General features: G+C 30.4%; 11 protein-coding genes across 11 annotated transcripts; 8 read left to right on the top strand and 3 right to left on the bottom strand.

The window, feature by feature from the left end:
• Positions 1-678: 678 nt before the first annotated feature.
• Positions 679-1590, top strand: DPP1 (bifunctional diacylglycerol diphosphate phosphatase/phosphatidate phosphatase; the record flags this gene model as incomplete). Its single annotated transcript, XM_064861312.1, has 1 exon — positions 679-1590. One exon carries the CDS (start codon positions 679-681, stop codon positions 1588-1590), a length of 912 nt encoding a protein of 303 aa, XP_064716989.1.
• Positions 1591-2193: 603 nt separating this feature from the next.
• Positions 2194-2814, top strand: PWA37_004841 (uncharacterized protein; the record flags this gene model as incomplete). Its single annotated transcript, XM_064861313.1, has 1 exon — positions 2194-2814. One exon carries the CDS (start codon positions 2194-2196, stop codon positions 2812-2814), a length of 621 nt encoding a protein of 206 aa, XP_064716990.1.
• Positions 2815-3003: 189 nt separating this feature from the next.
• GCN2 (serine/threonine-protein kinase GCN2) lies at positions 3004-7185 on the top strand (the record flags this gene model as incomplete). Its single annotated transcript, XM_064861314.1, has 1 exon — positions 3004-7185. The coding sequence occupies one exon, from the start codon at positions 3004-3006 to the stop codon at positions 7183-7185; it is 4182 nt and encodes a 1393-aa protein (XP_064716991.1).
• A 1756-nt stretch (positions 7186-8941) lies between these two features.
• Positions 8942-9757, top strand: PWA37_004843 (uncharacterized protein; the record flags this gene model as incomplete). Its single annotated transcript, XM_064861315.1, has 1 exon — positions 8942-9757. One exon carries the CDS (start codon positions 8942-8944, stop codon positions 9755-9757), a length of 816 nt encoding a protein of 271 aa, XP_064716992.1.
• A 467-nt stretch (positions 9758-10224) lies between these two features.
• On the top strand, positions 10225-12213 carry PMT7 (putative dolichyl-phosphate-mannose--protein mannosyltransferase; the record flags this gene model as incomplete). The annotated part of the gene is made up of 1 exon (XM_064861316.1): positions 10225-12213. One exon carries the CDS (start codon positions 10225-10227, stop codon positions 12211-12213), a length of 1989 nt encoding a protein of 662 aa, XP_064716993.1.
• Positions 12214-12359: 146 nt separating this feature from the next.
• On the bottom strand, positions 12360-12920 carry SRB7 (Srb7p; the record flags this gene model as incomplete). Its single annotated transcript, XM_064861317.1, has 1 exon — positions 12360-12920. One exon carries the CDS (start codon positions 12918-12920, stop codon positions 12360-12362), a length of 561 nt encoding a protein of 186 aa, XP_064716994.1.
• A 653-nt stretch (positions 12921-13573) lies between these two features.
• TIP41 (Tip41p) lies at positions 13574-14860 on the top strand (the record flags this gene model as incomplete). Its single annotated transcript, XM_064861318.1, has 1 exon — positions 13574-14860. One exon carries the CDS (start codon positions 13574-13576, stop codon positions 14858-14860), a length of 1287 nt encoding a protein of 428 aa, XP_064716995.1.
• Positions 14861-14932: 72 nt separating this feature from the next.
• EMC2 (Emc2p) lies at positions 14933-15877 on the bottom strand (the record flags this gene model as incomplete). The annotated part of the gene is made up of 1 exon (XM_064861319.1): positions 14933-15877. One exon carries the CDS (start codon positions 15875-15877, stop codon positions 14933-14935), a length of 945 nt encoding a protein of 314 aa, XP_064716996.1.
• Positions 15878-16678: 801 nt separating this feature from the next.
• On the top strand, positions 16679-19087 carry NUP2 (nucleoporin NUP2; the record flags this gene model as incomplete). The annotated part of the gene is made up of 1 exon (XM_064861320.1): positions 16679-19087. The coding sequence occupies one exon, from the start codon at positions 16679-16681 to the stop codon at positions 19085-19087; it is 2409 nt and encodes an 802-aa protein (XP_064716997.1).
• Positions 19088-19275: 188 nt separating this feature from the next.
• On the bottom strand, positions 19276-22257 carry SGD1 (Sgd1p; the record flags this gene model as incomplete). The annotated part of the gene is made up of 1 exon (XM_064861321.1): positions 19276-22257. The coding sequence occupies one exon, from the start codon at positions 22255-22257 to the stop codon at positions 19276-19278; it is 2982 nt and encodes a 993-aa protein (XP_064716998.1).
• A 481-nt stretch (positions 22258-22738) lies between these two features.
• On the top strand, positions 22739-23329 carry PWA37_004850 (uncharacterized protein; the record flags this gene model as incomplete). Its single annotated transcript, XM_064861322.1, has 1 exon — positions 22739-23329. The coding sequence occupies one exon, from the start codon at positions 22739-22741 to the stop codon at positions 23327-23329; it is 591 nt and encodes a 196-aa protein (XP_064716999.1).
• Between the last annotated feature and the right edge of the window lie 35 nt (positions 23330-23364).

The raw sequence follows: 23364 nt of genomic DNA on the forward strand, positions 1-23364 counted from the left end.
TACTTGATATGTCTTTTAATTGTTTGATTGCAAATCTTTGGCACTAATATAAAACCCATACATCTAACTATTTGAAACTTTCTAAGGCTAATTAAAAACATATAGGGTTTGATCTTTTCTAAACTTATTTTTTCCATTTATTTTAATTAATACCTTAGGGTATATTGAAAAACATTTGCTGTATCTTTAAACCCTAGGTTTTAGAAAATACACAAGCCTCTCTCGAGTAAATATAAATAAAAATATTTTAGCTTATTTTTTCAAAAGTAAATAGCTAAAAAAAAAAACAATTTAGATTATTAGGCAATTTGTGCATAGATACTGCGATTTCATACAGCGTATATGTATACAATAGTTGTTGATCTTCAGTTATAAAGAGAGACGATCTTTTCAGGATTATATCCTAGTTATAAATAATTCATATTTGAAAAAAAAGAAGAAATCTGAAGAAGCAGTAGTTGGTGATCTGATTAGTTCAAGGGTGAGTACTGTAAGGGCTGAGTGTATTATACAAATTGTATTTGAAAATTCTTTTAATTTTACTTGAGTCAACAAGAAGTTTAGAATCTTATTATTATTTCTTTTTTTTTGTATTCTCCTTTTATTTTATTTGAAGTGTTTTTGGAAACCCTTGAGAATCTGCACACAAATAGACAATTAAATTATATTGAAGTGTAAATGACTATTGATCGTTTTTCCTTGGGTGGTAGTACCACCAGCTTTGCTTATAGACTACCTAAATGGAGAATTCCAGATACTATTCTTTTAGCCGTTATTATGTTGATAAATATACCGGTTTATTTCCAGCCACCATTTCAAAGACAATTTATACTTAATGATCCCACTCTAAGTCACCCATATGAGTTGAATGAACGTGTTACAGACTTTATGTTAGTAATATATAGTTTGGTGTTACCATGTGTTGTTATACTGGTAGTTTGGTATCTTTTGGTAGATAGAAGACATAAGTGGAATGTACTCTATGTATCCTTATTAGGTTTATTTCTTTCATGGTTTTCCACCGCATTATTTACAAACTTTATTAAGAATTGGTTTGGTAGACCAAGACCCGATTTCATTGATCGTTGTCAACCAAGACCAAATATGCCAATTAATACATTGTTTACAGCAGACGAAGTTTGTACAAATGAAAATGAGGCTATTTTATTGGAAGGTTTTAGAAGTACACCATCAGGTCACTCAAGTGAGAGTTTTGCAGGGTTAGGTTATTTATATTTTTGGTTATGTGGACAACTGATGACAGAGCATAGTCAAGTTGGGATATGGAGAAAATATGTTGCAATGATTCCTCTTTTAATTGCCTCATTAATCGCATTGTCCAGAACACAAGATTATAGGCATCATTTTGTAGATATTTTTTTAGGCTCCGTTATTGGGTTTTTCATCTCTTATGGGATATATAGAAAATATTACCCATCAATTTCAAGTCAAGTTCCCTTCAAACCATTGTTGGATGATTCTGATGTTACATTTGATGTACCATCTGATTCTACTATTATGGCACCTTCTACATATCAAAGAAGAATTCCATTGCCACAAGATGAGGAGATGGAACCTCTATCTGCATGATCCTCATTTTACTATTAATATTAGCTATACATATTTCTCTATTTGTAGGCAGAAATATATATGTATATCTTAGAGGCATAGATATTTTACTTCTTCTATTTTAAAACTAGTCAGATACAAGTAGTAAAATCTGTCCTTACGTTATTTTATAAAGTAATCTTTCTGTGACATTATGTTTATAATTTTTATTTCTTTTCTTTTTTTTTCTGTAATCACTAAAAATCAATAATTAAAACAACGTAATCAAAAACTAAAAGAGTTTAATAGTTCAGTTTATATAAAGATGATTTATGAAAAAAAAAATAAATTCTCTTTATATAACAACCTCAACGATATCAAAAAAAATCGTATACATGCTGTTACTTTAAAGTATTATTTATTAGAAATCGGATTAAGCATAGCTAAACTACAAAAAGATAAAAAATAAAAAAAAAAGGTCTAAAGGATAAGGAAAAGCATTAAAAAAACTTTGATTGATTTAAGTTCTTTTTATTACATTAAAAATATTGATTATTAGTATATATCATCGTCATATACATCATCAACTTATTATAGAGTTTCTTCTTCTTCAATCAATATTTTTTTCTCACATATGAATAGCAAATGTCGCTAAGCAACCTCTCATTGGATCAATATTATGAGATACAGAATAATGAATTAGAAGCAATTCAGTCCATTTATATGGACGATTTTGTGGATTTAACTAGAAAGAAGTCTAGTTGGGATAAGCAACCACAAATTATTTTTGAAGTTCATGTGCGATCACTTGAAAAGGAACCCGCTGAATCTTCGTTAACATTACACATTGCTATGACACCAATGTATCCCCATACTGCACCTGAAATTACTTTTAAAAATGTAGAAAACGTTTTGGATTCACAATTAAAATATCTGAAAGATGAATATAAGAAAATTCACAAAGAAGCAAGGGGACAGGAATATATTTTTGATATTGTTACATTAACACAGGAAAAACTTGATGATTTTCATGATAATATAAATACAAGATCGTTAGAGGATGATAGATTGGAAAGAATTAAGGAAACAAATGAACAAATGGTAAGAGAAGAAATGGAAAGTCAACAACAAATCGAAAGATTAAAAATATCCGAACAGCGTAAAATTGATGAGATTGTGGAAAAAGAAATTGCAAAGAGACAAGGTGATGATGACATGTTGTTTAATCCAATTAATCAAATTAATATGCTTCCACCAGAAGAATAGATTATCTCTGGGGAGGCTGTGGTATTTCCTAAAGTTATTAAGGCTAAAATACCGAATAACTCATTGTTAAAATTTAAAGCTGTGGTGAATCCAAAACCCATTAAATTACAATCAGATATTCTTTGTTTTGCTAAACATTACCTTGTAAAACCATATATATCGCCAGATTCTCCATTGGCAGACTCATTGATGTCTTCTGAATTTATGGAAGATTTCTATTTTTTATTAATAGAAATCGAACTGGACAATGCATATTTTAATACAACTAATGGTAAAAAAGAGATCGCAAATTTGGAAAAGATATTAGATTCATTATTGAAAGTTAAACATGATAATGTAAATAGATTATATGGCTATACAGTGGAAAGGACTGGAAGAAATAATAATACATTTGTTTGGAAGATAAAATTATTGACAGAATATATTAAAGGTTATCCTATTGGTGATATGATACAGTCAGTTGGATTTGTTAATTTAGCAACTGCTCGTGTTTGGATTATTAGGATGTTGGAAGGGTTAGAAGCTTTACACAGAGTCGGTATATATCATAAGTATATATCGGTACAAACCATTCAATTGGTTAAGGACTCTGATTTTGGATCAACGGTACCTAAACTGATGCATCCTGCATATGGTTATACACTTTTACAAATGTTATTTAGGTATCCTAACAAACAAAGCTCGACAGTATCCTTTCCGGTCTTGTCTTGGTGTCCTCCAGAACTGGAAAAGATGAAGAACCCCAAACCTCAAAGAACTACTGATATCTGGGAGATGGGTGTATTGTTTATTCAAATTATTAGTGGAGTTGATACTGTGTTAAATTTTTCATCACCCGAGGAATTCTTTGAAAATAATGAAATGGAAGAAAGTTTACTAGATTTCCTGGAGAAAATGTTAAATAGTGATCCAAGGAGAAGGTTGGATACTCTTCAGTTGTTACCTATGAAATTTTTAAGAACTAATATAGATCTTGATATAAATAGATTTAACTTAAAACTTGAGAGATCAACAACAGATTTGCCCACATTTCAGATATCTAAAAATGATACTAGAAGATTATCACATTCAAGTACTGGAAGAAGATCATTTAACATTGGCTCTAGATTTTCCTTGACAAATACTGCTTCTAAATCAAGATATGCTACAGATTTTGAAGAAATTGCTGTACTAGGTAAAGGTGCATATGGACAAGTAGTAAAAGCACGTAATACTTTGGATAGTAGATACTATGCTATTAAAAAAATAAGGCACACTGAAGAGAAGTTGTCTAGTATTTTGGGTGAAGTTATGCTTTTAGCTAGTTTAAATCATCAATATGTGGTAAGATATTATGCAGCATGGTTAGAAGAAGATTTTTTAGATGAAAATGCTATTGATTCATCAGATGACGAAAGCGAAAGTTCAATCATTAGTGATGATAGGAGTGAAAATAATGAGGATTTATTTAACAAGTCTAGTTTGGTGTATAGCAGAACTACAGATTTTGATAATAGTAACTGGGATTTTATCTCAAATTCTGGTTATCCAGATATTGTGTTTGCTAATAGTTCTCATAGTAACGAAAATGTAGTTTTAGAATCGTCTGATATATTTATTCGTGGTGGGGAGTCTGCTGAAGAAGATAGCACAGATTCTGATGATTCTGAGAGTAGTGATATTAATTCAATTGAGCCACATTCAAAGAACGATTTCAAACAAGACAAATCTGTGACAAACAGAATAAAAAAGAAAAGTACTTTATTTATTCAGATGGAATATTGTGAAAATAGAACATTATACGATTTAATTCATATTGAAAATTTAAATAAGGAAAGAGATGAGTATTGGAGATTATTTCGTCAGATATTAGAGGCATTAAGTTATATTCATTCTCAAGATATTATTCATAGGGATCTTAAACCTATGAATATTTTCATTGATGAGTCAAGAAATATTAAGATTGGTGATTTTGGGTTAGCAAAAAATGTTCAAAGGTCTATTGATATATCAAAACTGGACTCTTCGAATGTATCTGGAAGTGTTGATAATTTAACATCTGCAATTGGTACAGCAATGTATGTCGCAGTAGAGGTCTTAAATGGGAAAGGAAATTATAATGAGAAAATTGATATGTACTCTCTTGGTATTATATTTTTTGAAATGATTTATCCCTTCAGCACAGGTATGGAAAGAGTAAATATTCTCAAGGGTCTTCGATCATCTAGCGTTGAGTTTCCAAAGGATTTTGATGTTAATAATTTAAGAATTGAAAAGAAAATTATTAGTCTGTTATTGGATCATGACCCTAACAAAAGACCAGGTGCAAAGGCATTACTGAATAGTGGGTGGTTACCTGTAAAGCATCAAGATGAGGTTATAAAGGAAGCTTTAAAAAGTTTGGCAGATCCCTCATCACCATGGCAACAAGAAGTTAGAACAAGTTTATTTTCCCAATCCTATAGTCTAACTAATGATATTTTATTTGACAACAAACAAATTGTAACAACCCCATTTGCTCAAATACTGAGATTTCAAATGACGCAAGAAGTAATAAGGATTTTTAAAGAACATGGTGGGATTGAAAATAATGAACCACCACGTATTTTTCCTAAAGCAGCCATTTATGGTAATCAAAATGTTTATGAAGTTCTTGACCATGGAGGTACTGTTCTTCAACTACAATATGATCTCACATATCCTATGGCAAGATATTTATCAAAACATCCTAATTGTGTTTCAAAGCAGTTTAGGTTACAATTTGTGTATCGTCCTCCTGATCAATTAAAGTCAAGCCTTGAACCAAGAAAATTTGGGGAGATTGATTTTGATATTATTTCAGCTTCTTCATCTCAATCATCATTTTATGATGCAGAAAGTATTAAAATTATTGATGAGATATTAACTGCATTTCCTGTGTTTGAAAAAACTAATACCTTATTTGTTATTAATCATTCAGATATACTAGATGCAGTCTTTGATTTTAGTAATATTGACAAAGCTCAAAGATCAATTATATCCAAAATGTTATCCCAAATTGGATTTGGTAAGACTTTCAAGGAGGTGAAAAATGAATTGAAGTCGCAATTAAACATTACTTCTACAGCATTAAATGATTTAGAATTGTTGGATTTTAGACTAGATTTTGAGACAGCAAAAAAAAGATTGCATAAGATTATGGTGGATAGTCGTCATTTGAAAAAAGTGGATGATTCCTTGAATTATGTTTCTAAGGTTCTTTCTTTTTTAAAGCCTCTTGAAGTTTCTAGAAATATTGTTCTTTCTCCTTTGAGTAATTATAATAGTGCATTTTATAAAGGTGGAATAATGTTTCAAGCAGTTTATGATGATGGTTCAAATAGGAACTTAATTGCCGCTGGTGGAAGATACGATAATTTGATTTCGTATTTTGCAAGACCGTCTGCTGTACAGAACTCTGGTAGAAAAAGAGCAGTTGGTTTTAATCTAGCATGGGAGACGATCTTTGGTGTAGCTCAAAGTTATTTTAAATTGGCTGGGGGAAATAGAGTCAAAAAGAGAAATAAATTCTTAAAATCAACGGCAATTGATTGGAAACCAAGTAGATGTGATGTTTTAATATCAAGTTTTTCTAATTCAATTTTAGATACAATTGGTGTTTCAATATTAAATCAGCTATGGAAAAAAGATATTAGAGCTGATTTATTACACAACTCATACACAGTGGATGACGTTGTTTCTTCAGCTCAACAGGACGGTATTGAGTGGATAATTTTGATTAAACAACAATCGTATAATGTTTCTTCACATAAAAGGAAATATAAGCCACTAAAGGTTAAAAAGTTGAGTAACAATTTGGATATAGATTTAGATGTTGAAGAATTTTTACAATTATATCAACACGAAAATAATATTGACAAGGGATTGGGAGAAGATACATTGTTGCTTGGTGATAAACATGAAGATTATAATTATTGGGATGAAGGTAGTAGTGCAAGTAGTAGCCAAGATGGAGATAAACATAATGATGAAATACATTCAACTAGTCAAAAGGTGGTTTATGTACCAAATCTAGCTAACAGGTCGAAAAAGGCTAATAAAAGAGAAAAATGGGTTTATGAAGATGCAGCAAGAAAGGCCTCAAATGTGATTGTGAATAGTCTATCTACCGCTCCTATCATTACAATAGACGCTTTAAGAGATGAAACTATGGAGATTATGGCAATAACATCGTTGGCTCAAAAAGACGAATGGTTGAGGAAAGTATTTGGTTCAGCAAATAATTCTACGCCTAGAAGTTTTGCAACTAGTATTTATAACAGTTTGTCGAAGGAAGCTTCCAGGGGTAATAGATGGGCAATTCTTCATAGTCATAAGACAGGTCATTCGGTTATTATTGATTTACAAAGGTGATAGTATTCTTTCTAATGTTTAGTTTTTTAATATATGTGTACTATATAGAGAAGTATATTTTAATGTATACCAACAGCTAAATTGTTATTCAACTTGTATTTAGGTTAAAAAACAGTATAGATATTCCTGAATTGATAATATCGTCATTGCTTTAAAAAAAATAACGGTACATACTTAAAATAATTGTAATTTGTATTTATTAGGTAATTGTTTTTAACTCTATAATTCTTTATTTTTTTAAAATCTGTGGAATATGGTTTTCAAAACTTTCAAGATATAAATATTTTAGCATCATTTTTATTGATAGAATACAACATTAATGATAATGGATGCTTTGTAGGATGGTGCACGAAAAATAACAGGAGCTATAAAACGCCAAAAGATTTAAACATGAATACCGTTAAAATGTGCGACAGGTAAGAAATGAAAAGGAAACAATAATTGGATTTAAAATATTAAGGATGAATAGGAACTTCTAGAGGAGACAAAAATAGTCCTTTTTTAAAAAGTGTCCATATATCGTTAATAATAATTTTTTATTTTATTATCTTCATAAAAAATATATTAAAGCAACTGTAACAATTTTTATTATATACAAAATTCCTAGGTTAACAAGTACGCCTTTCCAGCATTTTTAGTAATATTTTATTGTTGAAATTAGATTAGAAATGTATGTGATAATCTAAATTTTTCGTACCAAATTACAGAAGATTTTATAATAGCTTATAAAAGAAGAGTTAAAATAATATGTAATATAGTGTATAATAGTTATATATTTATATTAAGTATGTAGAACAAAAGAGGATGAGCAATACAATAACAGTTTATAGTACTACTAACTTCCTATTATAAATAGTCGAGAACTTATAATACCACCAATATTCTATTATGGGTTATATTATCTAATTATATTGATTTAAAATAAACACTAATAGAATTTCTATTTCCAAAATCTTATCTCAATATTCATGTTCATATTATTTATAGTTTTTGATTAATAATTTTTGTGTTAAGAAAAAAATTTTTGTTATTTTACATAATTTGTTTATTTCAAAAAGTACAAGTTTACATTTTCGTGCTATTTTAATGAATTCATCAATAAAACTTCCACGATAACTGAAACTTTAAAAAATAAAAAATAATACTATATACATTAAATCTCTACAAGAACAGGACAAACAACAAATGCATCAACGCTGACCATAAAAACAATATTTCTTAACCACGATGAAACTTTCGTTAAATCATAAAAAGGGAGCCAATAAGCATAATCAATTTGTATCCTTCTGAAAAATATTTCATGCTTTCTCAAATTATTCCGGGTTTAGTAAATCGAAACACCAGGCCAAATTAAACAATTATATTTTAAGTATTTTTCTAATAAATTCAACCTCAACATAAATAAACAAGAAATCGAGATACTTTTAAGTCAAAAACTTGTTCTTTTTTGAATACTAACAAACTTTCCCATGAAATCATCTAAAACATCAATACTTTTCTTTCAAATCATATTCGAACTATTAAAGCGAAATATCTCCTTCAAAATGAAAATATTTTTGTCCTTTGAATATTTTTTTGTCTAAGTTTATTTGAAAAAAAAGAAGCTTTTAAATATATATTAAGCAATTTAACCGCCCATATAAAAAAAATCAAACTACAGAAACAAAGAAAAAACTAACACTTTTTGTAAAACAGTTAAAAAACAACCATCAAATCCATTGGAATAGTTAGTCAGCTACAAACAATCGTGAACAATATGGTTAAAAGTAAAATTGATACTAAAGCCAAAAATTGGTTACAACCCCAATACCATAACCTGGAAGAATGTAACAAGTGCAGCACCAAAGAACAAAAAGGTCAATACTCTGAAAATATAGAACAGAACTCAAAAGAGTTAACAAAGAATCCCAAAGTAAAAAGCTTTAACGGAAAACATAATAAGGCAACAAAAAATGATATTAATAGTTTAAAAGATAAAAACGAAATCATTACATCAAGACAACATTCAAAAAAAGGTCAAAAAACGTTAAAAAACAACATTAGTGCAGTTCCTAGAGACTACATTTTGCTTGAAAACAAAGGTACTGTTGTAACTAAAGTATCAGAAAAATCTTTAAAGAAAAAAACAAGACTGTCCATCGATAACAACAAACTAGAAGATAAAAATAAAAGTATTATCTCTGAATTATCTCAAGAAAGAAAAAAACACAACAAAGATAATAATAAAAAAATGATAGAATTAAATTATGATGTTGGAGAAAATAAAATTTTCAATGAATTTATTTTAGTTTTAAAAGAGAATCAACAATTTATTAACACAGAACAGCATAACACTAAAAAACGTTTCTTAACCATCATGAAAGATTATATTGATACTAAAAATAGATTACCTTTAGTAGGAACCAGTCAACAAACAGGAAAGGAAAAAAATTTAAGGGAGCATAAAAAAATTGTAGATTTTAATTCTACTATTGATATTAGAGAATTTCGTGGAAGTTCTCCAGTATCACACACAAAAATAAAAGAACTACACAAAAAGCAAAAATTTGAAAACCATCAAAATACCAAATAATTAAACATCTTATCTAAATAGAACAGAAAATTTCAAATCAAAAGAAGTTATAATACAGCCGTAATGAAAGCTTTAATGGACAAGATATCGAAAAGTACTAACTAAAATACTAATGAAAAAACATGTTACAAACATTTTTGAGAATACTCAAGTCCATATATATTAGCTAACCAATTTTTTATTGTATATGATAAAAAACTGTTTATCTAATAACTTAAGCAAACTCCTCAGATTCTCATTGACGAACTATGTCAAGTTTTCATTGCTTTTTTCTGAATATCCAGAAATGTCATTACACTAAAAGAATTAAAATTAAAAAAAAAAAACAAAAAAGAATCAATTTTAAAAAAGCGAAAAAAGATTATAATAAGAAATAACAGAGCTTCTACTATTGAAAAAACCGAAAGCCAATCGCAACTATTCCAATCAACAAAATCAATCACTAAGTATTAACCCCATTATTACACATGAGTGAAAAAACTCAGCAAATTTTCGCAGAAAAGGGCCCCTATAGGAATTATTTACCTTCAAATATATATGCTAAGTCTAATGTTGGGAGATTAAATCTCCTAGACCCTTTAATTGGAGTTACAATTTCTATTGGCTACTTCATTTACATGGTTGGGCAAATTGATTACATATTTAACAATGAAGAAGTAGAAATTTTAGATTTAGTTCTGTTAAATAAGCAAAAAAAATTTTATCTAGGAACTAATCCCCCATTTGTTGTGGAGCTATTTAGTTTTCTTTTGAATTATTTCAAAATGGTTCAATTAAAACATTGTATGCTAATAACAGCATGTTTATCATTGTTAGTAATATACATGATTCTAAGAAGAAATAATGTCTCAGTGATACTTTCAATAATCAGTGTATGTACCATTTGCTATCTACCTCATTTTAGATCACAGTCCATAATTTTATCCGTTAATGTTGTGTATTGGTTGTCCTTTCTTGGTACAATCTACTTCTGGAGACTCTATAGAATTCAACGTGGCTCAACACTAATGAATTTAGCTCATATTGGCATGTTCTTAGGAGTAGCCATATCCACAAAAGTATTAGGTTTTGTCACATGGCTTTGGATTATTTGCTGTTCCCTATATGACACTTGGAATACTCTTAATGACATCAGCATTAGTTTGTTTTCAATTTTAAAGAAAATTACTTTGAAATTTGTATTCATTATTCTAATTCCTTTACAAATATTTTTATTAATAAATTATCACCAGATTACTGACTTCAAAATAGATTCACCAGAATATTCCAGATATGTATCTCCATATTTCCAATCGTATCTTCGTAACGGTACATTGCATACCAGTAAAGATCACTATCTTTATTTTGGTGATACTATAACCTTAAGGCATACAGCTTCCTTGGGAGGTTACTTGACTTCCTATAATATTTCATCAGATGGGAGCGCTGAAAACGATGATAATCAAAATCTTGTCACATTATCACCTCATGAAGAAAGTGAATGGACTCATTGGATTGTCGAAAATACATCAACTGACTCTCCTTTTAAAAGAGTGCGTAAATTTGATAATGTTAAGTTAAGACATAAGATTACTGGCAAATTATTAAGGGCATCTGATTCCTCTCCACCTGTCAGTGAACAAGAATATGACAAATTAGTTTGTACTACTGGAGATATTGATTACGAGGGTAAGGCTGATGAGAAATGGATTCTTGAAACAGTGGAATATTCCATCTCAAAATATGCTAATGAAGAGATATTTAATGTTACTAGTGATAAAGTACAATTATCTAATCAAGGCAGACATTGCACTCTACTAGGACATGATATCAGGTTACCAGAATGGGGATTTCATGATCAAGAAGTGTTATGCTTAGATCCTGCAATGGACAATTTGGCTGAATTTCAAATAAAAGTTATTAAATCCGAATCCAATTCTATGGTAGACTACCATATTAATTCATTCAACAAATTTAAGTTAATTTTTGAGTGGCTAGTTAGACAATACAGATATTCCTATTCCATCAAGAATGCTGATCCAAGGAAAATTGTCAATTCAAATATAAAGCCCTCAATTGAAACGTGGCCATTCGATCCACAACAAAATGAAATTGTAGTTAAGAATATTTGGATTCTTTCCTTTATTGGTATTATGCTATTTGGTTTATTCACAACATTCCGTATTTTAACATGGAATCCATGGAACCAACAACCTACAGAAAGAAAAATTATTTTGGTAGATAACTTATTATTCCAAGATATTGGATTTGAATGTTGCTTGGGCTGGTTTTTACATTTCTATGTGTACACTAAAAGTCCATCTCGTAATACATCAGCAATTATTAACTATTTCCCAAGTTATATTTTAGGATTTATTGTCTTTATTCAGACACTTAACACTATTAATAAGAGATTTCCTTGGACTAAAATGTTAATTCCATTATATGTTGCTGTGTTATACAAATTGGTCAACTAAAAAAAGATACAATAAATACTCCATTCGAGTAACTAACTATATATATACCTACGTACATGAACATACCGTCAAAAAAAAACTTGTCTAAGCACATCCCATCAACATATTTACGTTTAATATAATTTTTCTCTTTAAAACATTCCTTGTCATATACTTACTTCATTGCTATCCTTTGAAAGCTCCTGTTCTGTCTTTATCTCATTATGTGTAGGTTCTGGTTTGATTCTGGTTTTCTCAGTTTTATTTTCAACAGATCCTTGATTGCAATCATAATTATTACCATAACCACTAGATTGTGCAGCCTCCGTAAGTCCTGAAACAAACGTTGTTATTAAACCATCAACCTCATTTAAAAGTGATTCTTTTTTCCTTATAGCCTCAATTTTCTTTTTTTCAACTTCAATCAAACTCTTCTGTAAAGAATCAATTTTATGTAATTGTTCATCAGCAGAAACATCTACACCCGGTAAAGAATCGATCAACTTAATAATCTGTCTTGTTTTCAATATGATATCCGTTGATAATTCATCTATAGTATTTGTAAATTCTTCACTTGGAGCAACTGTGGCATGTTTATCTGTCATCTTCGTCTCAAATTCATTAGCAGGTTCGAAATCATGATTCTTATCGATATAGTTCAAGGTAGCACAAAATTGTTCCATTACCTGGTCCAAACATATTTGTAATTGGGTTAATCTATCTGTCATAATGATGATAATAATAACTGTAATAATAGTAATAGTGATTGACAGCTTGCAATACAGTATTGGGTTTATTCACCAATCCTTGCTATTAGCTTCTAAAGACCTTCTTCCAACCATATATGCTTAATATTATACACTTACATGTTCTTCATACATATAGGTGTATAATACATACATGTACATGAGGTTTTTCTATTTGGATTGGGATTTCTATTAAGAAGACTTCTAAAATTCAATCAAAGAAAATCGTAGCTTTGTTAGGGTTTATAAATATTCTGTTTAATACAGGATGACTACGTTCTTATTTTATATAGGGTTACAAATTATTTTACCAAAAAAGGACTTCATTTTCCAAACTCAAAAATCACAACTAAATACAGTTGAATTTAATGTGTTAACTCAAAGGTTTCAAAATTTCCTACCATCAAATCCCTTTAATAAAGGTAAGAGATTCCATCTGACACTATTCAGTGAACTCTCCCTCCTCTTGATATTAACCATCTTACTTTTTATAACCTTAACTTAAATGTTGCTTTGGAGTGAATGCCTGTAAACTTTTATTTAAATAAAGATACCTAATCATATCTTGTCAAATAATAGGGCGATATATCTCACAAACGTATATACACACACTCAAACATATTCAGTTTTAAGTTATGAGTCACGAAGAAGCGAAGCATATTCCTTCAAGGAGAACACCCATTGGATTAAAAGGGATCGATACTATCACGATTAATGCTGCTAGAGAAATGCATACAAAGACAGTGAGGGCCCGTTTCCCACCTAACAGAATTCCTAACCCTGCTACGACTACAACTACAACTAAAACTAACACCAATATAAAAGTGGGTATGGACAGTATCATGTGGAATGATATTTTTAGTGCTAAAAACAGTACATTAGTTACAAATACAGCAACTGACAGCAGAACTATGGCAGAAACAGTTACTGCAATGGCACCACCAATGATGGCCCCTGCAAAGTTAACAAAGTTGCGTCATAAGTGTAATAATCCAAATAATCCACCTTGCTTACATTGTGGAACTATGATAATTCCATCACCTACTGCAAGAATGCCCTTAGAAGATATACCCTCTATTTCGATTGACAATTGGACTATCACTTCTTGTAAAAAACCTATTTTAAACTCTGTTGAACTAGAAACATGGGAATCTAAATATTTGCCTGGATTAAGAGCATTACCTGAGATGATCTTTGGAAACAATTTTATTAAGATTGAAAATATAAAACATAGCTGGCAAATCGAATTTAATGCCTTAGATGCATTGAAATTAGTGTCGTTAGAAGATGCAGGCATCCGTGTTGCCTATTCCAAAGATTGGATCGAGTCTAAGAAACGTGTAAATCAAAACAAAAATATAAATAAGAAGAATAATGAAATTGAAGTCCACGAAGTTGAAATTGATAAACTTTTACAAATAGTGAAACATTACGATTGGACCTATACTACTGAGTATAAAGGGACGATACATACAAAGGAAAAATCAGGGGAAGATGATAAATATATCTTCCAGAGAGATGATTCTTTAGAATTACCAATAGAGAAATTGTCACGCCCGGACCCAATTTTATATTTTGATGATATGATATTATATGAAGACGAATTGGCAGATAATGGCATATCTTTACTGACGTGCAAGATAAGAGTGATGAATGAAAGATTATTACTATTAATGAGATTCTTTCTTAATGTTGATGACGTGATACTAAGAGTCTACGATACGAGAGTTTATGTAGAATTTAACACAAATGAAATAATCAGAGAGTTTAAGAAATATGAAGGTGATAACGAGACACTCCAAAGATATAGTAGGATAGCCAATTCAATGGATCCTAAAGCGTTATTAAGAGACAGTGATTGGGTTGTCAAACATTTACCACTAAAAACTAGAGAATGTGAATATCTTAAATTTAGTGATTAACTTATCGTATTAATACACATTCACACACACACACACACACATATATATATATATATACATATATATTAATGATCATTTAGAGAGAATATAACCAGAAATAAATCTATCATAATCATTGGACTCATTTCCAATCTCCTTTAATTTTTTATTAGCTAGTTTAATCAATCTAGTCTTATCTTCATCCTTCAATCTTTCACATATTAATTTAATCAAAGTCCAACCTTTTAAGAAAGTCTCACTCAATTCTACTGACCTTAAAGCATTATTAAGTGCTGACTTCAGGACCTCTACTTTATCTTTATGATTTATTTTAGTGCTCATTGAATAGTAAACATACATTTCGGCCAATTTGGCAAAGGCAATATAGTTAAATGGCATAATCAATACAACTTCTTGCAAACAATGAATTGCATAATCAAAATGTCTATTTAATTCATATATTTTAGCCAAAAACCACCATAATTCTGGGTCCAATGGACTTTTCTCAATTAAAATATTAATTTCTTTTATCCATGTATCCCAATACTTTTTAGTTTGTTTATTTTCAGTATTGTTATTAATATCATTATTAACATCATTGTTATTGTAGTCTTTACCATAATATAATTTCAAAGTTAACAATTTTTTAGATAATACTGTATAGCTTGCCATATCTGTGTCATATTCATATTCTTGACGTATTAAATCGTCCAGATATTTAATTGCCTCCTCAATAGAACCATTAAATTGCAGAAGTGTGGCTTTCATAACCTGTAATTTACATGATTCTTCACCTAAAGTATCACTAATCTGATTATAAATAACTTGAGCTTCTACGTCTTCACTACAAAATATTGATAAATAAAATAACATCTCCATTAATGACAACCTTTGTTCTGGAGTCAGTTGAGTATCTCCATGTTTCAAATATCTCTTAGTCTCATTATACAACTGCACTGTCTCTCTTGGATCAAATTCCACATAAGTTCTAGTGTTATTAATAGTTAAAAGTCTTTGTCTAACAGCAGTCAATGACATTGTTATCAGTTGCTTATATCAACGATATCTATGACTTTCTTGAGTTAACTTGATCTGTTTGGTTTATTGGGTACACAAACACAGACAAACTACTAACCAAATACTGACTATTGAAACCGGTAAGGTTACTTATGAATATCTAATACAACCATTCGTACCTGTAACACTTTACATATATTTGCATAAAGAATTAAGGTTATCGATCTGTGAATACTTCATTATGGGGATATTCTACATTATTAAACATTCTCGAAGCGAAAATCTACAAAATGCACAAAATAAAAATTACACCAAAACTTAGGGTTTAAAGAGATATAAAACATTTTTTGGTTTTACATACCAAAAAACATTAGGGTTAAGAAATAACAAATGCTTTTTCTAAGTAAAAAGCACACAATTTCCCAATTAGGAAATTGATGATCCTTTTTTCTTGTTTCTTCTTTCACTCAAAAAAACATAAAATTTTTTTTCTTCTATTTTAATTAAAAAAAATACAGTTGGCAAAAAGAAGAATTGAAAAGAAAGAGTGGAGTCAATAGCCATTTTCATGTTCAGGCATTCGATAAAACTTTCATTGAAACCGTTACTTTTGTGTAATGTAGTTTAAACTCTTTTTAGCATAATATTTGAACTAATACAAATAAATTTATTTTCAGTAATTCTTTGTAGGAATCCCATTCCACAAATCTTCCTAGACCTAGTGATTGTGTTTTAGTCAATAACTACTACAGGAACAGACAAACAGGTAAATCAACAACAACAACAACAGTAGCAACAAAAGAACTAGTAGTACCAGCAGCAATGAGTAAAAGAGGAGCTGCTAATCAACTTACAAGAGAAAACTTTAATAATAATAGTGATGATGAGTCTAATGGTCCAAATAATAACATTTTTGCTTCAGCTGAAGTAATGAATAAGAGAAAAATTGCTATGCCAAAAAGAAAAATGACATTTTCTAATAAATTTAACAACCCTGCCTTAAAAGCTGAAACATCCTTTGCAAATGCTTTCAAATCAACAACGACGTCCACAACAACAAATACCAACAACAGTGATGATAAACCAGCAAAACTAAAGGCATTGAATGAGCAGTTCAAATCAAAAATTCTTGATGTACTTTCTTCTGATCCATGTTCCAATTTATCATCTTTATTTTCCAAATATACCCAATATTTAAATGATATTAATAATGAACCAACCATCAAGACTAAAGAGCCAATGACTAGCATCACTTCCTCTTTCGGTTCTATTCCACAAAAGCAATCAGAGGTAACTAAAACTACTCAGCCAAAAGTACCATCTTCTGGATTTACTTTCACTTTAAGCAAACCTGCCCCTGAAATTAATTCTACCACAACAAAGAATGATGAACCTTTAAATAATAAAAAAGAATCTCCATCTCCTGCCTCATCCTCATCCTCATCCGATAGCGAAAATGAAGAAATTAAGATTGAGGGTCCTAAATTCACAATAAATACGAAACCTATTACAGAAGATTCTGTGTTTTCATTTGGTCCTAAAAAGGCTAATACCAAGAATGATAGCGATTCTGAAGACGACATTAAAATCAAAGGTCCTCAATTTACTTTCTCTGGTACTATTAAAAGTGATGTATTTAAGTTGAAACCAAAAGAAACCGATAAAGAATCAGAGTCAAATTCAACTGATAAAGAGACCAAAACTGATAAAGGAGAAACTAAACCATTTTCATTTTCCTTTAGTAACAAAACAACAGATAGTGAACAAAAATCCGAAGATAAAAATAAACCGGTATTTACTGTTGGTCAAAACTTAACATCTGCAACATCTACAACAGCTACAACAGCAACCACAGCCACTACTACTAATTCAACCAACCTAGAAACATCTAGTAATGAGGTTAAAGATGGTAGAGACGAAACAAAAGAGAAAACTTCAAAACCAAGCTTTTCATTTTCTATACCAACAAAGTCTAAGGAAGATAATATAAATACACAGAAAGCTACTACAGCTTTCAATTTCTTATCCAAACAAGATCAAAAATTGGAAAATGCTGAGACAACAAAAGATGAAGTAAAAAAACCATCCTTTTCCTTTAACTCTATTGGATCCACTTCAAGTACTGCACCAAATTCATCCGCCTCATTCAGTGCTTTTGATTCAAAATTAAACAACACAACCACAAAAGAGGATGAAATATCTGCACTAATAAGTACTAAGACAGATGAGAAAAAGCCTTCCTTCACTTTTAATCAATCAATTTCAACTACTAAACCAACGTTTTCCTTTGGCACTAATGATAAAACTACCGACTCTAGCAAATTATCTTTTACATTTGGCCAATCTTCCACTACTTCTTCTACAGAAAATAAAGAAGATGACCAAAAACCATCCTTTACTTTTGATCAATCTTCAATCACTTCAAATTCAAAAAATGATGCATCTACTGATTCAAAACCTTCCTTCACTTTTGGTATTCCAACATCTAACCAAAAGTCAGAAACCAAACCAACTTTCACTTTTGGAAATTCAACTACTTCTTTTAATACCCCAACCATCACTACTGACCAAAATACAAAAAATAAACCAACTTTCACTTTCGGTATTAATAGCTCTTCTACTCCAGCTCCATCTTTCAACTTTAGTAAAACATCCACTGGTTTAACAAATCATGCTACTACCCTATCTGGTGGTTTCAAATTTAATCTACCTTTTGAGCAAAAAACTACACCTTTCACAACACAGCCTACTGAAAAAAAAGAAACAGATAAAATTGAGTCAGGTGCTACTGAGCAAAGCACTGTTGAAAAGGAACAAGGCCAGAATGATACTACCACCGAACAAGAATCTTCTACTCCAATAAAGCTTCAGAATGGAGAAGAAGATGAAATAAATTTATTTTCGCAAAGAGTCAAATTGATGATTTTTAATACTGAGACTAAATCGTATGACTCTCGTGGTGTTGGAGAAATGAAGTTGCTGCAAAACAAAGAAGATAAATCAAAGGTTAGATTATTATGTAGATCTGATGGTATGGGTAATATTTTATTGAATACGTCAATTGTGAAATCTTTCAATTATACACCATTAACTGAAGATAATGAAAATTTGGTGAAGACTCCTACCGTTGGAACTGATGGTAAATTAACTACTTATATTGTTAAATTCAAACAAAAGGCGGATGGACGTTCATTTATCAAATCTATTGAAGATGCAAAAAAGGGTATGTAATAATATAATATATAATAATACAACTACGTAAATAATATGTTAATAAAATACAAAAAAAAACATATTGTAACATATTTTAAAGTTAGTGTTTTTGAAGGGTCCTACATGGATGGTTTCTTTCAATTTCCTATTCATCTTTATATTTTATAAATTTCAACAAAGCATAAGAATCAGACATCTTTTGTTTTTTAAATACTGATATTCTCAAATTCTTCTTCAATTAATTCAACAAATCTTGTTATTGCCCATTCTATTCTTCTCTTATCCCTGATATAGGCCTTCTCATTTGACTTACCAACCAAAAGCTTCTTATATTTTAAATTCTTAGTGATAAACCATTTCAAACTTTTCAAAATGATAGACTTATTTTCAATATTAATACCTTTTCCAATGAATGAAAGTAAATATTGATCAGTGTATTCAAAAACCTTGTTCCCATCTGCATCCTTCTTTTTACTCTTCTCTGACTTCTTACCAATTAATAACATCAAAAAGTACAACAAAACTTCAATAAATAAAATACCATCATTAGTTAAACCTCCCATTATAGGAACGTGTTTAAAACTATCTAATTTCAATATTCCTTCGGAAAATAAATAACCAAAAAACTTTCCTTGACTAGCTATCCTTGCTAATCTTTTCTCCTCGTCTTCATCCCCACTATCCGCATTGAAAAACATGCCATTTTCTGAATCTGAATCAGAGGACTCCTCAAATTTTTTAACAGTATCCCAAAATAAGAATTGGAATGCCTTTGATAATTGATGGTGATGCTCAGCTATTTTTGAAGCAACCAACGCGTAGTAAGGGTTATAACCATTTTGTCCAGCATCTGTCAGTAAACAATGTAACACAACTTTTGGAACCTCCAATAATTGTCTGTTTTTAAGATTCAACTTCTCCAATTTTTCAAATGCATCGACATAATCTTGGGCCGACATTATACTAATGAAAATAGCACGACGAACATCAGTATTCATTCTTTGTTCTCTTGCAATCATATCCCAATCAGGAATATCATCCAATAAATCATCTTCGAGAGATATAATTTCCTGTATTTCTTCAGTGTTCTTACTCTTATCCTTTTTATTAACAGAATCCTCATTATCATGTTGGTCAAATGCAGAATTCATATTACCCCTCCAGGATGCACCAATTAACCACCATTTACCTCTTTCATTAACATTTTTAATATCATCTAATGATACTTGTAGCGGCTCTATTGATACAGTTGATTTAATAATTGAACTAATAATCCTTTTCAAAGGTTGGTGATCTACTGCTACCACTGATGCTTTTAATCTATTATTTTTTAAATCAGATAATGTACTTAATAAATATTGCAACCTAGGACTTTTCTTGTTCAAAGTCTTCACATTATTTAACAATTCAGATAAAATATCTTTTAAAGCTGATGGATCATCACCACGTATCAATTGCCCAGATACTGCCACAATTCTTAACAATAGTTCCGTAGTTAATTCGTTGGGTGTTGAAACAAAAGTTCTAATTATATCATATATTAATCTGCACGAAATAAACCCAAAATTATAACAGTAAGATAGTAATGTAATAATGTTGTTACACTCCTTTGATAAATTTATAGCATCATCAGATTTTAAATTTTTCAATTCTTCAAATTTCTTAGAATAGTATGACAAGAATGCTTCTACTACTCTTTGTATAAAGGATGCACCAATCTCTAAACCCCTTAATCTAAACAAAGAATACGCTACAGCAGCATAATTTATAATGAAACTATCTAATAATCTATTGCCTTGATCAACAGTATCCAAAATTTGTTTTGTAATAACATCAGTAACATAATTTCTTGGGTAATTCTCATATAATTCATTCAATGCAGTAATAATCGCATTAATATTACTATCGGATAGCTTGTTAAATGATGATTTAACTCTTTTATTAATATCTGAAATAAGAGCAGATTCTTCAGTTGAAGTTTCTAATTGCTTTTTCCTCAATGATGGTGGAATATATGTTTCATTAGCATCAGGGGAAGAATAGGTTGCTGCAATATAAGGATTTTCCTTTTTAGATTTTTGATCGCTTTTTTTTGATTTATTATCTTCCAATTCTCTTAATTGTTCCCATTCTTCATCATCTAAATCATCTTCATCAAAGTCTTCAAAATCACTTTCAGAAAGTTCGTCATCAGAAGAAAATGGATTTTCAATGATATCCTCGGATTCACCCTCGGACACTTCACTATAGCTGTAACTGTCACTTCCGCTAATTTCTGAGACTTTGTCATTGTCCTCATTATTATTCTTATCCTTTATCGCAAAATCACCGTATTCATCATCATCCTGCCCATAGTTTTCAAAGAAATTAAGACCATCCAATAACCCACCAATAGCATCGAATTCATCTCTAGCGTGAATCTTTTTCTTTTTGCCCTTCAAATTCAATTTCTTAGCATAATATTTCATATCCATTTCATCTCTTTCAATAGCAGCTCTTTCAGCTGGGGTCAAAGGGTGAATTACCTCACTGTTATCCTTATTATGTGATTTCTTTTTATCCTTTGATTTAGAAATGGATTCTGTATCTTTATCCTTTTTCTTTTTGGATTCTTTAAGCTTTTGTAACTTCTTCAGTTTAGTCATAGTTTCTTCAACAGTCATATATACATCATCACTATCGTTACCCTCCCTACCACTATCATCCTCACCTCCATCATCCTCTTCTTCCAAGTCTCGCAACTGTTCCCATTCTTCTTCATTTAAATCATTATCATCAAATTCGTCAAAATCACCTTCAGATAATTCATCATCAGAGGAAAAGAGCAACTCCATTTTACCACTATCTTGTCCCTTCTTATTATCTCTTTTTGTAACTTTCGAATCACTACTTAAATTATCATATTTACGAATTTCTTTATCATTTTTCAACTGCTTCTGATCAGAAATAAATCCGCCTTTTTGGCAGACACTCTTTTTTGATCTGTCTACTGTTCCTGTCTTGTTTCTTCTCTGCTTCTTCTCTGCTCTTTGTTGTTTCCTTCTCTCTTTTCTGTTCAGTTGTGTAGAAGCACCTCTCTTCTGACCATTTTTGGATCCATTTTGAAATCTAACATCATTAGAATAGTCTCTCTCTTTCAATTGATCTAGGATCACACCAGGGATATTAATACCTTGCCTTCTTGACATAGTTGGCCTTACTGTATATCAAATTACGAACAATGAACAAAAAAATTTAGTTCCAAATAGATACAAGCAAATTACAACAATACTTTCTATAACAACGAACAGATAAACGTACTTAGATGTTTCTTGATCGAACCTAGCCGTTCTTTTCCAATCGGCTCTAATTTATTCATTAATTTTTCTCACTCATCCTCTTCAGTCAATTCTTTGCTCATCGCAGCCTTACCACAAAAAAAAAAAGAACAATAAAAATTTTTCACTTAAATAAATTAAAAGAAACTAATGATGAGAAAAACGGTAACTGTAGTAGTGGGTTAATCATTTCTCGAACACTTTTCTAAACAAAGAGACAATTTAACTGTATATAATACCCGTATTGGAGAAAATAGGTAACTTGAATAGGTCTGAAGAGGATAATGATGTATATGTAAGTCACGAACAACTCAGTTGCACATAGCATGAGCACCTGAAACAGCATAGTACAATGCCTGAGTCTACCGTAGATAATAGTAATACTAATAACTCCGCTGGAACCAAAAAGTTTCCGACTACTGGGCTAACGGGTAGAAAAATCATCTATGATGAAGATGGCAAGCCATGTAGAGCCTGTAACACTCTTTTAGATTTCAAATATGCTACTGGAAAGTTAGATCGAAAATCTGTAGCAGCAGCGACAACCACCACTACCACCAGGAGTGTGAAATCATCAAAGTTAAATTTAATCCCTGGTTCTAGGTCATATAGAAGCATTCCACCACCGAATAAAGAAGAAATAGGAACTAGTTCTTGGATGTTGTTGCATAGTATTGTCTCTAAGTTTGATGAAAAGGAACCAACACAGATCGAAAAAATTGAAATGAAAAGATTTTTAGAATTATTTGGCAAAATTTATCCTATAAAAGAACATGGTCGAAATATGACACAATATATCAAATCTAATCCTATTGATGTTACTAATAGATCTACTTTAGGCCAGTGGTTAAGTAAATATCATAATTCTGTAAATGTTAAATTGGGCAAAGAATCATTTGACACTAAATTTTGGGAAGATAGATGGGTCAACGGTTGGGATTAATAAAATAAGATAGGGAAGCCAACGTGTTTCAAAAA

This window comes from Arxiozyma heterogenica (assembly GCF_036370985.1).
Source record: "Arxiozyma heterogenica strain weizmannii chromosome Unknown scaffold_7, whole genome shotgun sequence".
Classification (NCBI taxonomy): Eukaryota; Fungi; Ascomycota; class Saccharomycetes; order Saccharomycetales; family Saccharomycetaceae; genus Arxiozyma; species Arxiozyma heterogenica.